This window comes from Podarcis raffonei, chromosome 4 (assembly GCF_027172205.1).
Source record: "Podarcis raffonei isolate rPodRaf1 chromosome 4, rPodRaf1.pri, whole genome shotgun sequence".
NCBI lineage: Eukaryota > Metazoa > Chordata > Lepidosauria > Squamata > Lacertidae > Podarcis > Podarcis raffonei.
The window spans coordinates 57,707,320-57,724,589 of record NC_070605.1 but is presented as its reverse complement, the minus strand read 5'-3'; the positions used below and the strand labels follow the sequence as shown (position 1 = coordinate 57,724,589).

At 39.7% G+C, this 17,270-nt stretch overlaps 1 protein-coding gene across 4 annotated transcripts; it reads left to right on the top strand.

The window, feature by feature from the left end:
• The first annotated feature begins 1,367 nt into the window (after positions 1-1,367).
• U2AF1 (U2 small nuclear RNA auxiliary factor 1) lies at positions 1,368-16,791 on the top strand. 4 transcript variants are annotated; one of them, XM_053386832.1, is made up of 9 exons: positions 1,368-1,490; positions 3,240-3,327; positions 5,824-5,854; positions 6,419-6,485; positions 9,950-9,999; positions 11,355-11,453; positions 12,944-13,077; positions 13,710-13,802; positions 16,519-16,791. In XM_053386832.1, exons 2-9 carry the CDS (start codon positions 3,281-3,283, stop codon positions 16,670-16,672), a joined length of 675 nt encoding a protein of 224 aa, XP_053242807.1. In that variant the 5' UTR covers positions 1,368-1,490; positions 3,240-3,280; the 3' UTR covers positions 16,673-16,791. The 4 variants fall into 4 exon arrangements, with proteins under 4 accessions (XP_053242807.1, XP_053242808.1, XP_053242809.1 ...); XM_053386833.1 differs by lacking the exons at positions 5,824-5,854; positions 6,419-6,485 and adding an exon at positions 7,219-7,285; XM_053386834.1 differs by lacking the exon at positions 5,824-5,854.
• The last annotated feature ends 479 nt before the right edge of the window (positions 16,792-17,270 follow it).

The following is a 17,270-nucleotide window of genomic DNA, read 5'->3' as shown; positions in this document are numbered from 1 at the left end:
TTTCAACGACTTCCCCATGCCTCCCTTTTCTGCATCCCTGTTTTAAACTTTTTCAGCAACCCCTAATCTCAATTACTTATAATTCACTTTCTTTAATCCTTTTTCTCTTACCCAATCATTTACCGATGCAAATCTATTTTGCCTTACCCATGACATTTTAGCACTCATTAATTTTACAACAGTTCTTAAAATAAAGTTTGAATTTCTTCCAGTCTTCTTCCACCGTCTCTCTTCCTTGGTCACGGATTCTGCCCGTCATCTCAGCCAGTCCCATATAGTCAATCACCTTCGTCTGCCACTCTTCCAGCGTGGGTAGTTCTTGTGTCTTCCAATACTTTGCTAAAAGAACTCTTGCTGCTGTTGTAGCGTACATAAAAAACGTCCTATCTTTCCTTGACACCAATTGGCCTACCATGCCCAGGAGAAAAGCCTCTGGTTTCTTATGAAAGGTACACTTAAGAACCTTCTTAATTTCATTATAGATCATCTCCCAGAAGACCTTAATCCTTGGGCACGTCCACCAAAGGTGATAAAAAGTACCTTCAGTTTCCTTACATTTCCAGCATTTATTATTGGGCAAATGATAGATTTTTGCAAGCTTGACTGGGGTCATGTACCACCTATAAATCATTTTCATAATATTCTCTCTTAAGGCATTACATGCCGTGAACTTTATACCGGTGGTCCATAACTGCTCCCAGTCAGCAAACATAATGTCATGACCAATGTCTTGTGCCCATTTAATCATAGCTGATTTAACCGTTTCATCCTGTGTATTCCATTTCAACAGCAAGTTGTACATTCTTGACAAATTCTTAGTATTGGGTCCGCATGCTATTAGCTTATTCACCAGCCTGTGTCCACCAAAAAAAAAAAAAAGTCCGCCCCCCCCACCGCACTGCGGACCTCAAAATGCAGTTCAGACTAACGAAATTTTAAAGTATCTCTATCGGCACCTTCACACAACACATTCTAGGGCTTTTTCCTGCCCGGCTTTAAATGCAAATACAGACATTTTCTTGGAACGGGGTACAGTTGCTGCAGCAAGGACCGGAGTCTGATCTGATTCCTTCCCAAATAAACTTTAATTTAATAATGGAACCAAGTATGGAAGAGTGAGTGACAAACCGAGACACGGCAGCTAGGAGCAACTGCCCCTATGGAGAAATCTCCGGGGTGGGCGTATCCCGAATGGCGATGGAAGAAGAACCAAGGGGGGGGGAGGGGGAGAAGCCAAGTCACCCCGCGCTGGCGCATGGCGGAGACAGCTGCACCAGGCGCGTGCGCGAAGCCTTTCCCCGCAGCCCCTGCCTTACGCGCTGATTGGTCGCCGGCGCTTGATCGTTGCAGCGGGTGGCGGGCGGCGAGGCCGTTTCCGGCGCGGGGTTGTGACGTCTTAAGCGGGGTGCCGAGGTGTCCGGCGGGCGGCCGGGCAGCTTGTAGGAGATGGCGGAGTATCTGGCCTCCATCTTCGGTACCGAGAAAGACAAGTGAGTGGGTTCTTCCTCCCCCTGGCCTTCCCTCTCTCTCCAAGGGCGGGGTCCGGCCTACGCTTGCGGGGTGGGTGAGGGGGGTGGCGGGGCCTGTGTCAGCGCCCTGGCGGGGGCCATTCCTAACAATGGTTCCCCACGAGGAGCCCTTTTTTTCCTCGCTCTCTCGTGCGCGTGCGCGGTTCTTGGCCGTAGAAGCCTCGAGCGCGCGAAACCTCCTTCAGCCCTTGTTCCGTTGCTTCTGCTGCAAAGTGTCTGCCTCGTGCAAGCCTGAGAGGCGCTCCCTATTGGACCTTAGCGGGCGCGATACTTCCTTCCCTCACGAGCCGAGGGAGGGAGCGCGCTCGCGCGCCTGCCCGCCCGCCAACAGCCCAGGGGGCGCGCGCGCCCTTCCGGAAAAGAGCTGATGGCGGGCTCACGACTGCGAGGAATCCCCAGATCCGGTTTTTTTTCTCTGCTCTCTTGGTTTTCCTCATGAGTTGAATGAGGAAGGGGAAGGGCCGGCGCTGCTAAAATGGTCGGTCTGGCAGCAGGATCGCCGCTGAAGATCTCGTGGGGTGTCCCCTTGTGTGTCTCCGAGACGTAACGCTTTCTCATCACGCCTAAGGAGTTTTGAAGGGGCGCAGAGTTTGTTCTGTTAGTGCAACTACAGCCTCAGTAGAAGTGTCCAAGCTGGCTTTCATGATCACATTCAAATCTATCTATCTATCTATCTATTAAAAGGTACATGAGGTAGAAAAATGTACATAATATTTTAGAGGAGGAGGGTTGTGGCCCTTTGAGCTGGGGACATCTGCCTTCCACTCCACTTTTCTGTTCACAGGGAGAGGAGGGAAGCAGGTCTCAATCTATCTAAGCTGAAGAAACTCCATTGCACACTACTAAACTTCATGTCCATGCACTGATACTGGGAGGAAGCAGTAAACTTGAATTTCCTAACTGGGCAGAAACAGTAAAAACCAGACCATGCAGCATGTTCTATTTTACTTTCATTGAAAGCCATTTCTGGGGGCAGCTTACTACTATGCTACACAAGTTAGTGCAGCACTGAGCAACTGAATGTCTCCAACTTTCAGACAACGGTGCAGAAGACTCATTATCATATGTATACAAGTCTTGTCACATGCCTGCCAAAACCACACTTTTCAACTTTTCTATCGTGTGGAAATAAAGCAGCGGATGTCTGCAGTTCACACCTATGATATGAATGTTCCCACCCCATCTACTATCCAACATGCCCTAGTAGTGGACAAATGGAGAGAGGAGAAAGTACCATAGGTTGAGGCAGTGCATCTGCTTGTTTTATAGACGGTCCCAGATTCAATCCCTAGCCTAGCATGTCCAGTTTGGGCTGGGAAAAGACTCCTGTCAGAAACCCTGGAGAGCTACTGAGTGAACACAGTGGTGAACTCTAGTAATTGACAAGGATGCACATCTGCCCTCAGACCCCAACTTACAGCTTTCACCATTCTCAGTTTTAGAGAAGGCGATACTGTACTTTAAAACAGCCAATATCAATTGTAGTTGAATCATTGCTAAAATAGATATGAACTAGCACAGGAACGGAGAACACCTCTTCTAGACCTCAGGACTCCACTGGCCATGCCTTGGCTGGCCCTGCTTCACAAATCAAGTGCTTTTGCCTGGCCAGAGTGTATTCTTTTGATTAATAAGCTTAGCTATAACTCCATAACTAGTTTGTATAGAAATGGTTTCAGGTGATACAATTTTTGTGTCTTTTGGTTTCAGAGTCAACTGTTCTTTTTACTTCAAAATCGGAGCATGCCGTCATGGAGACCGGTGTTCTCGGTTGCACAATAAACCAACATTTAGCCAGGTTGGTGTAAATTTTCTTGGTAGAAGTCTTACATCCAATGCAGCCATGACTTTCAGAGCTCCAATCCGTGATTGTTAAATCTGAGAAACTATAAAAGTATCATGTATATATTTGTTGATTTGTCCTTGAGTTGCTATTCATTTCTTTTACTCGCCCTTTGAAATATTTTTTAAAAACTTTAATGGTTGCAGAATTTTTTTCCATAATTTTTCCAATATTAGATGTCAGCCAGTGGTAACCTCCTGGGTAATATTTAGCAACTATATAGCTGGTTTTTTATTTAAAAAATGGGCCAAATTTTCTCTTGTAAACCAGGGATAGCCAAAATGGTGTACTCCATGTGTTGTAGTGCAACTGCCATAGTCCCTGAGCACTGGCCACTACTTCCTTGGCAGGAGTAATGGGAGTTGAAGTCTAACAACTTGGAGGACACCATGTTGATTGCCCCTGGTGTAAGTGTGCATGTTTTCAAATTTAACCAAAATGCCCTGACAAAGCAATTCTGTGAAATAGCAAAAATGCACATATCCTTACATTCTAAGAGATGGTGGCATTTGCAGATGTCTTCTCTACTACTTTATATTTCCAAGTATAGCATGTGTGGAATTCAGAGCAATCCCTATAAAATGAGTGGGGGCTGTGTAACAGTATGAGAACAGCATAATCAGTTTCAAAACCTTTAAAGTAGTTTGAGAATATAGGCTAGCATAAGGGTTCCCAAACTGTTGTTCGCAAACCATCAGTGATCCACAAGCTTCATTCAGGTGGTCCATGGTGTGCCCGTAAAAATACAATGAAAAATCATACAGCATCTAGCACAGTGCGTTATAATTGCTACAGTGGGCAGAGGAAACGTTAAGTGGTCCACCAAGACCCTAAGCCATTTTCATGTGGTCTTTGTAACCACTGGGTTAGCCTGTACAGATTAAAGCTGGTTGGGATGATCACATTCAGTTTGGTTGCTACAATTTTGTTTAATTTATTTTTGAACTCTAATTTTATTTTTAAAAATATCCAAGCTCCCTTATATCTTAACCTGCTCATCTACTTTCAAATAGTTAAGATTGACATAGTCAAAATACAAAACAAATAACTTCACCAACTTCAATACTTAAGCATGAAGTAAAGTAGAAAGAGGCAGTAAGGGAGAATGTGTTCACAGACTGACTGCTTGGGCAACTAAGTTCACAGACTGACTGCTTGGGCAACATAGCTAAACTCCTATGCAAACTTACTTGGGAATAAACGCTGTTGAACGTAGTAAGACTTTTATGAGAGTACATGTAGATGAGCAGACTGGAATAGTTTGGAACAATAGCTTGTCTTATACTTTGATCCACCTAGTATATATGCCATAATATTGTTGTGATCCACCAATTTAACATCATAGTTTGATGCTCCACTGATGCCAAGAATTTGCATGTCCTCTCCTGAATATTTAATTGTAGTAAATCAGGAGTTGAACTGAGCTGTGGTATCTGCATTTATTTGAACTTTGTAATAAGAATGCCAAAGCAGATGATTAAATGTGGCAAGCTTTTGTGGATTGTAGTTTAGGGTGAATTCCAATAGCTTCTGTGAGTGGAATCAACTTAACAACATGATTTTAGCATCCTGCCTTCTGTGCAGCCCTCCTTGTGCCCCCATAATCTGCTCCAAAGTGTTGGTGAGGAGACCTGGAGTGAAGCTGGGGTGATGGGGAAGAAGAGGAAGCAGGGACCCTGTTGTTGTGCACTTGCACAGTGTTGAATTTCAGCTTCAGTCAGGGGTATTTACATCTGTTGTAATGACTGATAGAACAGTTAAGATATCGTTATTAGGAATCCAGGATTGTTTGGAAGATTTTAACTTGCATCTTCTAGATGTGGAGGGACAATTTCTGTATCTTGCTTTTTCAATAGAATTTTGATCTTTGTCCCTCCATTATGCACACCCCATTTATATATGTGCATTCAAATACTATTTTGCAGTTAGGTCAGCTAATCTGATCTGTGACTTAATTTTAAGAGTCTTCTTTCCTGCTTACTTAAACCAAATAATTTGGCTTAATAAATTAATGTCACAATGTGTTAGGTACTGAACAAACAGTGAATATATATTGTGTTCCTACTGCTACTACTGAAATTGTTTAGTAATTCAATGTGGTTTAAAAGACTACCATGCTAGTTCCTGCCCAGCTTGTGCTAAAATAGAGTTGCAGGTGAGAGAAAGTTGCAAGTACTCTCAATTCGAAATAGGCTAAAAACAGTCAACAAATGTAGATGTATTTTGTCTCTACCGTGGCTAGGGACCAGAGGTTAACACTGGCTGGTTTTATAAAAACAAAAAAGCTCTGAAAACAATGTTTTCTTTAAATACAGTTGGTTATATTAAATTTGAATGAAAGCTCATGAAAACTAACATTTTAATTAAGTAACACTGAGCTACTTACACTAATATGGACATTAAAACTCTGAGATATTAGATTACTAACTTAAACATGGTTTGTTTTTTCAGACAACTTGATTTTAAGAAGAACGATACAAATGTAAGGTTTCAAGTCTGCCTGGGCAAATCCTTCAAGTAGAAAGCACAAAGGCTGAAAGGATATTCTTTCTTTAAAGATCTGCAAACTGAACATTTAGAAACTCATATTATTTAAACAGAAGTTCCACCAAGGAAATGCTTGTTTAGAGAAATTGAAGAATCCTGTTCCTTGTGGCAGTGGCCTTTTGTTAGAAAGGCACTGCATATTGGGGGCACCATGTAGCATTTTTTACGACCCTCCGTATTTGATAGGATTAAAATTAGACTAAATTTAGGCCCATGCTAATAAGTTACTAAAATAGTATATTGCTAATTCTCCTTCTGGGAGCTGAGCTGAGGATGCCTCCCTTGATAAGCCAATAGTACAACTTCTTGGTGAAATTAAAACTTGTTTACATAATATGACTGAGTGATATTTCAAAACATGGTGCAAATAAAGAAAATAGTGTACCATTTGAATATAATTTTATATTAAGCTGTTCGCAAAAAAAGTTGTCTCTTTGCAATTGTCTATTATATGCACAGCAGCCAGTAGAATTCCCCTTTTTATTTTTTTTCCCCGCAGACCATCTTGATTCAAAACATCTATCGTAATCCCCAAAACAGTGCACAGACGGCTGACGGCTCACACTGTAAGTCCCACAGTTGGAGAAATTTTTTTTAAGAATGGTGTTAAAGAGCCCATTCCTAAATATGAGAAAATCATGTTGGCTTCTGAGCTGCTGACATAAAGCTGTTGCAAACAGGACAAGTGACGGAACTCTTACATCAAGCATTTGTCAAATGCCTATGTTATGTGCAAAAAAAAAAAAAAGGTTAAAAATGATTGGGTTTTTTGGTTCAAAACTTCCCGTATGAGCATTAAGACATGTTCATTGTTTATAGTACACCTTAGGCATTTATCAAATGACTTGATATTTTAAAATCTCAAAACATAGGCTTTTTTGCCATATACGGTAAGTGATACTTGGGGATTTTTGGTTCACCTTAACATTCTTAGGCAATAGAGATTTCATAACAGCCTTATTATTGTGTGTTACAGTGGGATCTAGTTCCTGACAATTTTCAACCTTTCCATATGTTAAGGCTATTTATTGCTTCAGGTTCAAGATTTGTGATAATAAAATGCCATTAGATGCATTTTAAATAAATGCAATAATAAGTGTTGTGAGATCTCTATTTTTTTCCTCAATACTAGGGTGGTTCAGAAGGGTCACAAGTCAAATGGCGCATATTTCCCTCGGGAGAAAATAACATTCTCTCTTTCAGCACTGAGACTCAACTAAAAGTGATCACCACAAGGAAACCAGTTTCTTGTTAAAACTTATTTTCCATAATATAAAGTTGTTGCGTTTTGTATTTCAGACCATTGCCCTCTTGAACATTTACCGTAACCCTCAAAACTCTTCCCAGTCTGCTGACGGTTTGCGCTGTAAGTTCATACAAGTTCCTTCACTGGTTCCCTGGGCTTGATTGTCAGAGCTCAGTGTCAACTGAAGCTGGTCTACCATTTTTAGTTTAATGGAGCAAACTGATCACATTTTATTAAATGTGCCTGAAATTTTTGGTCCTTCACATATCCCATGCCCAACCCACCCCCCAAAAAAACTTGTTTCCTCTGAAACTTTGGCTACCTGCCTATTTTATGAATTTTTTAAAGGGACACATTTTAAAGTTTTCTTGAGCAATGGCGCGCTCTACTCCATCCTTGCCATTGGCCTCCATCATTTTAATGTGTCCTTGCTTATATTTAATGTCACATATTACTGTTATCCAAAGGCTAGGTCAACAGCTTATTAACTTAACTCAAGCACTTATCCATCTGTTTACAGATGTTAAAATCACTTTAATTTGATCTCTCTGCATAGGTACGGTTAAAATTCCTTCCTTGCTTTAAAATCTGAAATTATGAACTGATATTCATTTATGGGAAAGTGTGGAGATTGTCTTGAACTAATTCTTAACACTTGTGTAGTTATAAACTGTGAAAATATTTGCCTACTGTACATCAGTAGAAGTAAATGATTTAAATGGGTAAATAATTGAGCTAATCTGTCATTTGCTCTTGAAGCAGTTAAACAATGCAATAATTAAATGACTTATCGTTAAGCACAGTCTGGTATTCACAACACTATTTCTACTAGCACTGCTAAATGATATTCAGTGTTACGTTCGTATCTGGGCATGTGCTAAAATTTCCACCAATCTGGTATAAGTAATTCATGCTGTAGCTGCATGGTTTGCTGTGGAGCTCTTTTTATTTGTCCGGAATTTACTGGCTGAACAAACATAGCAGCAAGTCTCTTTAAAATGATAGTTCAAATGTAATGTTTAAAATTTGGTCTCAGTTGAGTAATGCTGCTTGAGAAATCAACAGCCTTTTGCTGTTTTAGGAATTGCATGGTTTGTTATAGTTACCTAGCAAATATTTACATTGTTTAACTATTCTGCTTTCCATATATGTCATATAGTATTATCAGTTGTGTCTAGTAGATGGTGTACTTGTTCAACCTAGTAAAACACCATCACTTAATTTGGTTTGTTTTAGTTTATGTCTTACAGGAAAATGGTTTTACCAAGTTTAAAAAAATCACATATGGCAACAATTGATATGTGTTGAAAAACCAAAGTAGATTTTTAAAAATCTTGTTAATTACTATTTCTATTTCTGCTGACAACTGAGAAAACAGTTAGCTATTAAGCTATCTTGATATTGTGGTTTGGGACAGTTTAATCCATTTTTATCAAGCTCATAGTGTATTTTAAATGGGATTCGACATCTGTCAGTCAACATTTAGTTCCTAATTCAATAGTGTCCCTTTAAACTAAATGTAGAGTTGTAAGTGTGGTCATAGTTTAATTGAAAATAGATCCAAGAGTGGATCTCAGCTACTTTTTCTATTCATTAAAGGTGGTGGGAAACCAAATTTTGAAAATACCATAGAATTTTCCCATCCTTAAGTATTTTAGATTTATATATGAGAGGGTAAGATGCTTTCTAGAACTGCAGACCACTCAGGGTCAGATAGCTATACATATAAAGTTTTAAATTGTGCTTAATGTATGCTAAAATGCTATAGCCGTCAGTTTTTGCCATACATACTGGTTTGAAATTCATATTTATTTATTTAAAACCTCCCCTGTTTATGAACAGGTGGCCTAGATGCCTGCAAATGCATACTTAAGGGCATGGAAATAATATAGCATGACTTACTTTAAACATTCTGAAAAATGTGAAGACTGAATTAGCTTTTGGAGCAAAATTGGGTTCCTTTCCCCTGTCAGTAAGCCTAGTTTTGCTAATTTGAAGGAAGTAGAAACATGTTAACTTAATATTGAGTTCAGTAAAGCATATGAATTGTGAACAGCTGTAATTAGCAAACTAATTATAGTGTACGTGGTCAGACTCTAAGGGATGCTGCTCTGCTGTCGTAAGGTATTCAGCAACAGAAGTGGGGGACATTTTTAGTAGTTCCTTTTACCCACTAAAATCCCTACCCCCAAAAAAAGCCCTGCACCAGAGGATTGGGGAACCCTCAAGCACATTTGGAGGGAGAAAGAAACATTTGGAGCTTGAGAAAGAAGGATTTGCTGAAAATTTCCTTCTTCCCTTTTCAGAGATGCCTGCTGTCAGTAGAGCAACACCTGTTGGATTCCACTGTTTGCTTTTAGAATAATTTTAAAATTAAATTCCCTTATACAGTATTTTATTTCTCCCCTTATTTGAATCCTAGTACATTCTTCAAAGGCTGTTCATGAAAATCTGGTGCACTAAAATTAAGATAGTTGGAGCTGGGGGCGGTTGCATTCTGTATCAGATCAGTTTCCTTAGATTTAAACCATTCTCCATGGAAGTGTGTTATCTATCAGGTTACTGATTAAAACTATTAAGAGATTGTTGTGATTGTTTTTTCTTTAGGGGCTTGGCAGAACTGTTTATGGTCTACTCCTAATGGTTAGCTACATATTACGTATTTTTTACTCCAGTAGACGGCTTCTACTTACTTTTCTACTTACATAAAATATTTTTAATGTGCTCAGAGTCCTTTGCCTTGTTTGAGATTAGATTCTAATTAATATGGCTTGGTATTTGCAGGTGCTGTGAGCGATGTTGAAATGCAGGAACATTATGATGAATTCTTTGAGGTATGTTACACTGAGTAATGCTTTGAAAATTTTATATAAATGAGAACATCAAGCACAGTTAACATTATAAGCTTTGAAGTTTATCTTAGAGCAAAAGATGAACAAAATTATGCCAGATACTCTTCATCAGCAGGAGGGGAGTATTTGAAATTCTTTGTTCCTTAGATTCATCTTAGTAAAGTTTATCTGGCCTAAGTAATAATTCCCTGTAACAAACAATAGATTATGGGGAAACGTAATGAGCAATATCCAGCTAGTGTCCCTGAGGGCATTTCTCAAGCCTGTAGGCCCCACCAGACCACTTTGGACAAACCACACACCAAGATAGTTTGACATCAGGCATCAAAAAGTTCAACCTGTGGTTGCAAAGGAAGAATTGGGAAACTACTTAAACCAGATGTTTTCAACCTTTTTGAGTCCATGGGTCCCTTGAGCAACTTCCTTCTTTCTGTGGCACCCCTGTGGGGCTCAGGAGCCCAGTTATGTCACCCCTTGCCTGCAGAGCCAGCAGCCCCTCACCCTTTTTTGAACACCCTCCCTTCTGGAGTGTTTCCTTAGTCTCCTCTCTCCTTTCTTTGGGAGTCGTCCAGGTGGCTGCAGCTCCCGCCCCTGTTCTCTGAGCTGCCCCACCCACCCCACCCCAAAGAGAGTTGCCTCCTCACATTGCCCCACAGGGGCCTGGGCAGAGGATGCCCCCAGCCTTAATGGCCCGGCGGAGACTGGCCAAAGGTGAACATGCACCTTACCTTGGGAGGCTGCAGTGGCAGCAGCAGAGTTCCCCACCCCTGAACAAAGTCAGGGTAGGCCCATTGAAAGAAATGGGCTTAAACTACTTAATTTTAATTCATTGAATCTGCTCTGAGTGTTAACGACACAGGATATTGCCCATTTTATTTTTCAGTCTTCAGTTATTTTAGTTTCATATGTGTAGTTTAATTTTGAATTCTTATTTGTTAAAAGCTATTTTTGTCCTGCCTTTCTGGATACAAATGTTTCCAAAGTGGCTTACAAGTAACATCAAGATGCAGCCTTTGAAGCCATCATAAACAATATCAATATATAAACATATCAACATATAACATTGTCACGATTTCCCATACAGGGCAGTTGGTGGTAGATGGGGAAGAGAGCAGTTAGGTCAAACAGGCTCTCAGGTCTGCACCTTCCTGCTTTCTTCTGAAATCCTTCTCAACAAGACATCTAGTGGTAGATGGCCCTGTGGGGGGAATAGGGATAGAGCCATTGCCAAACCCTATGTAGCCAAGAAAAACAGATTAAATGCCAAGTTGGTGATGTATAGGCTTGCTAATCCATCTAGTTTAGATCAAATTAACACTCATTTTTTCTTCATTTAGGAGGTCTTTACAGAGATGGAAGAAAAATATGGTGAAGTAGAAGAGATGAATGTCTGTGATAATCTTGGAGATCATCTGGTTGGAAATGTATATGTAAAGGTAAGATATAAAAAGTCCACAACTGCTGATCAAAATCTTTAAATGTCTTGCTTTGTATATTTGAAAAGTAACTAGCAGTCTTGAATAGTTAGGCTATGTGTATAGCATAAATATTAATGAATACTTTCAAATGAAACCTATTAAGCCCAGCAAGAAATGTAAATAAAGAAATGTGGTGAATGAACTAAAATGCTGTCTCCCTTATCTGACTGTCTGCTTCGTTTCTATTTCCCCCCAATATCACACTCACCATGTCTGTAGACACTTAATCATCTTAATCGTAGAGTGCTACAACAGAGCAACAAATGTTTAGAACGACTTTTCAGATTGGGATTCATATATGGAACTTTTGTACATGTACTCTCCCCTTCGCTGCATTTTAACATTACAAAGTAATTGGTTCTTGTATCTTAACTATCCCTGATTCAGGTCCAGCCTGGGGCATTTCCTTTTTTTTAATTCTCAAAAGTATACACTTAACACCAGGCATTGGTCAGCACTATAGCTACGTAAAGTGGTTGTTAAATTGTGTAATTCTGTCTAGGATTTTCCAACAAGGAGAATGTACTTTACTAAAATTATTATTATGACATAGGAAACTATTAGGCAAATCTAAGGAACATCTAAGAAAAAAACTAGAAAAAGCAAAATAAAAATAGCCACTGAAGTGCAGTTGGATAGTGAACTAATCCTGCTAAAAATGACCTAAGTATTGCTGGAGTATATCTTGGAACGGTAGCTCCCACATCCACTTGAATAAGCAGGGCTTATTCAAATCTTTTCAATTGACACTGGTGAAAACATTTCTCAATTCATTCTTTCCTCGGACAGGCAAAACTAGACACAAATGTGTGCCCCTCTATTTATAAATATGCTGCTACTGAAACCAAATTTTTTGCTTCCATATTCCCTTCCCATACCAATACATTTGGGTCCAAGATACTTTGGTTATTGTCAGAATACAGTACAGTGAGACTGTTTAACTGTATTGTTATTGTCAGTCAACCAAGGTCAACGTAGAATACAGTATCTAACTTTACTACAAGCAACTGGTACATTTCTATAATGGGCAGACTACATTCAGCTTCCTTCATATGTACATATATTGGTTCTTTTTTTTCCTTTTAGGAAATTTAACAAAGAGGATTTTTTAAAAAGGATTATCAATAAAAATGTAAACATGACAAAAAATGAATGGTGTATGAAGAATAATGATACCTTTCAAGGACACATTAAGGATATAATTTTGATTCTAATAAAAGTATATCACGTTCTGAAAGAATTCTGCCCTTATGCGTTGATATGCTATTGACGTGCTGCTTGTGTCCCTGTCCCCCGAAACATGCTTCCTTACTATTTCGCTAACACTACGTAAATGAAGCTTTTGTGCTTTCCTAATTTTCATGTTGGCACTGAGAATCATGTCAGTTCCTAGTAATATGTAAAAGTGGAGAGTTCATTTTTGTAAACATAACCTTCTTTTTTTCCAGTTTCGACGTGAAGAAGATGCAGAAAAGGCAGTGATTGACCTGAACAACCGCTGGTTTAATGGGCAGCCGATACATGCAGAGCTCTCCCCTGTGACAGATTTCAGAGAAGCTTGCTGCCGCCAGTATGAAATGGGGTGAGTAAACTGTTTTCTGCTGTCTCCATTTTTGAGGTGATTTTGAAATGCTTTTTTGTTTTAAAAAATCATGAGTGACAGGACACTGCTCCATGGTTTTGAATCCTGATTTGCCCTCTGTGAATGGACATATTCCCTACATTCACAGAGGGACCTGGGATCCAGTAGAACAGGCTTCCTCAAACTGCCTGCCAGATTTATTATTTTTTTTTTTTGCCTACAACTCCCATGATCCCTAGCTAGCAGGACCAGTGGTCAGGGATGATGGGAGGGCTGAGTTTGAGGAAGCCTGCAGTCTCAAAACATCTGGAGGGCTGAGTTTGAGGAAGCCTGCAGTACAGACTCCTGCTGTACTACAGGACAGGAAGAGCATTTTTTAAAAATTCCCCAGCCCCCTGCAATGCCTCTCCATTGCTGTCAAGGTTCCCCAGCTCAACAAAGCAGATTTTAAAGGGGATGCATGAGGATTAGGAGATCAGCAAGAAATGCTGCCCTCTTCTGGCAGGAGCATCCTGTTAGTGGAACACCACTCATAGAACAGTCCCGCCAGCAGAAACTTTGTTAGAATCTAAGCCAATAGCATTTCCTTAATCATCATCAAAACCTTGCGTTGTTGTTTTTCCCCCCTCAAGGGAGTGTACACGAGGAGGTTTCTGTAACTTTATGCATTTGAAACCCATTTCTCGAGAATTGCGACGTGAGCTGTATGGCCGCCGCCGCAAGAAGTAAGTGTTTATTGTTCTTTTATGTAAAAAAAACCTTCAATTTTTAAAAATGTATGTTTTTCTAAAATGGGAGAACTTGTAGGTAAGCTAGGTGGTGCAATACTACCAAATTTGTCGCAGCTTATGAAGACGAAGACTGATGCACATACCAGCATGTACCAGCAATTCATGGTTTTCATGTTGCTTCCCATCCCATTTCAGTTGAATGCAAGTAACTTTAGCAAACTGAAAACTGAATGCAGTGGCTGACAAGCTGAGCTATTAAATGTTGGAGCAATAAACGTGCACTTGTTAAATTGCTGATACTGTGCTTTTTCATAAGAATTGTACCTTAGGACTGATAATGATGGGCAATAGTGCCCTATTTCATGCAGAGTACATAAATGTTGCAATAAAGAGTCTCTTACTGTGTATGGGTAATAGCATGAATTGCTGTTGTTAAACCCCACCTTTTCCCCTGACAGGGACTCAGTGGTGGCTTACGGATAAAAATAAGAGCAGCTAAAAACATAGGGGGAAATAATTTTTAAAAACAATTAAACATTGATAGAAATAATATATAATCTATTACAGCCATACAAATATATTTATTTAATACTGATGTGCAGGTTAGCAAGGCTGGAGCAGGATTGAGCACAGGTGATTGGTTTTGCAATACAGCTCTAGTAAAAAGATTGCATTGGGTTGTAAAGGTGTGAGTTCAAGACTAAAATAAGACATACTGGTGAAAATGTTGATTTATCAGGACTTCATGCAACTTTAACCACAGGTTGAAGCAGTTCATTCATCAATTTAATTAGGGTGTTCCTGTTCTCCCATTAACGCTTCTAAATATATTTGCAGGACTCTGGTATGAAGTTGTTTTCTCTTATTTGAGTTGTAAATACGGTATGCATCTGTAGCTTACAAATGCTAGCTCTCATAATTCTAGCTGAGGTGGCCTTTTCCCTCCTCAAACGACCACAGGGCTAAGGAACATCTTGAGCTAGTGTTGTAACTTGTGTTGACCAGTTTGTTACATAATTCTAATCAGTGCTTATTGTTTAAATATTTCTATGTAAGCAGCTTTGTGAAGTTTGCCTAGAAAAGTGATACATAAAGTATCTTTCAATATTTACTTATTATTTAAGTTTCATTTGAAATCAGTGCATCATTCTGAAAAAAATATCTCAGTGAACTTTTTAATCTCTTATTTTCTATCGCCACCTACCGCTGTTTAAAACAAAAAAGCAATCACAAGTGATATCCAAGTACGACTCATTGAAATCAATGGCCTTAAGTTGTTGTTGTTGTTATTTATTAAATTTCTATGCCCCCTAAGTTACTTAGTCCATTGAGGAACATCCAGTGTCACACCAGCAGATGCAACATGAGTCCTGTTCCTCCCTTCCTGCTGCAGGTCCCATGGGGGAGGGGAGGAAAAACAAGTCTCATTTGTGCAAGCGGAAGTGTTGCACAAGCGTGACTCCACAACTGGAAATCAGCCATTGATGTCAGTGGGTCTGCTTAGAGTTTGACTGATGTTGGATATCACCTGTTTTGTCAGCGAAAAGTTAGTCAGTCCCCCAAAGAAATTCCAGGGATTTCTCTGGAATGAGTTCGCACATCTTCCCCATAATGCAAGAGGAAGCTCTATCTGCTTTTCCCAAGTTTAGCTGTATCCACAGCTCTACAAATACTACCTTTGGGGGATCAGATCTGTTATCTAATTATGCCAGAACATGCTGGTTTAAAACCTGAATGGGTCATGGTAGTAGTACATAATTGGGAACTACTTGTTTGTCACCTGCTACCTGTGCTTGGTAAAATGCTATTCTCTAAAGGATAATTCATAATTGAATTTAGGATGTAGTTGCATAAGTTTTGAAATGTTAGAAAAGGACGTTGCAGAATATTGCAGCACACAAATTCTGTATTTTCCTTGCGTCTGGTTACCCTCCTCTATGTGGACCACTTCCACGAGCTGATAAATACATAGTAGTATTTATATACAGCATAGCATATGCACAGGCTCTTAGATGTGAATCCAATTCTAGCACACATCATATTGGGACAAATGTTGGGTCTAGCACTGCTGCCTCTGATGTAGCTCAGCTGGATGATGGCAGGGCCTGGGGGAAGGTAGGAGCCAGGAATGGAAACCAGCAAGGTCTGTGTTGGTACAGCCATCTTAATTATGCTTGCCCTACAATTAATTGTTGTATGCTGGGGGGCAGGGCAGTAACAATCATGTTTGATATTGTACTTGTAACCTGCCCTAGGGACTAAGAAATCTAATAAAGAATAATTAGGAAGTGGCAAGAAGGGGGCCACCGAGGACAGTTTGCTTATTTACATGTTGTTTTCCCAAAGGGTGAAGACATTTACTAAATATTGAAATACTCTTTGACCTGTTAAAATTGCCTAATGTGTGTGTTCTGTTGTTGCCCTATTCTAATGCAGCTATATTTGGCTGCAAACAAGACTCTACACCCTTCACCTCCATCCATTTGGAAGAGGGCAATTACTTACCAGGACCAAAGCTCTGGTCTCCTAGGTTACTAACAAAAAGTATGGGCAGCACAGTTTTAGTATTCAAAAAAGCAGACTCTTGCGTAAAAACCTTGAACAAGGCTTTTTTTAAAAAGGTTTGTATTTGAGCAGTTGTTGCTTACATAGTCTTGATGCAAGGACAAATGTGAGAAAGTTTTTCACTGTGCTCATTTTTTTCTACCAGGCATAGATCCAGGTCAAGGTCCCGTGAACGTCGCTCTAGATCCAGAGATCGTGGTCGCGGAGGTGGAGGAGGTGGTGGTGGTGGCGGCGGCGGCGGTGGCCGAGAGCGTGATAGAAGGCGGTCAAGAGATCGTGAAAGATCTGGACGATTCTGAGCCATGCCATTTCTACCTTATCTGTTAGAAAGTGTTGTAGTTGATTGACCAAACAAGTTCATAATGAAAACTTTTTTTAAAAGATGGGCTTCTGAATAAAAATTTGTAGTGATACAGTTTTCTTTGCGTAACTGATTTCTTATGGAAAAAAATATTTCTTTGACCTTGATGAATGATTTGGGTGGGGTGGGGATTGCTATGTACTGCAGAAGAGCTGGTTTTTACATTTGGATATGCATTAAATTGTTCATGTATATAATACAAAATATTATATACATTAAATTGTGCATAAGCAGTTACTCATTTAAGTTTCCCTCTTTTGTTATGCTTTCTGCTTATTTAGGTTAGCATAGGCACCTCTAAATGAAAGCTGTGAAGGAGCATTTCTTTACTCGGACAAGATGCTTAGTTATATAAATCTGTATGTTTCTTTGTTACTAAGAAATCTGTTCTCTGTGAATGTGGCATTTACAATAAATCCAGTTTTTGAACTAAAAAATTAAAGCCTATTCTCTAAGCACTCCTGAGTAGTTGCAACTCCAGGTTGTGCCAAAATTCAGAGTTTATTTCCATATGGAAGCCTATTTTAGTTAAAGTG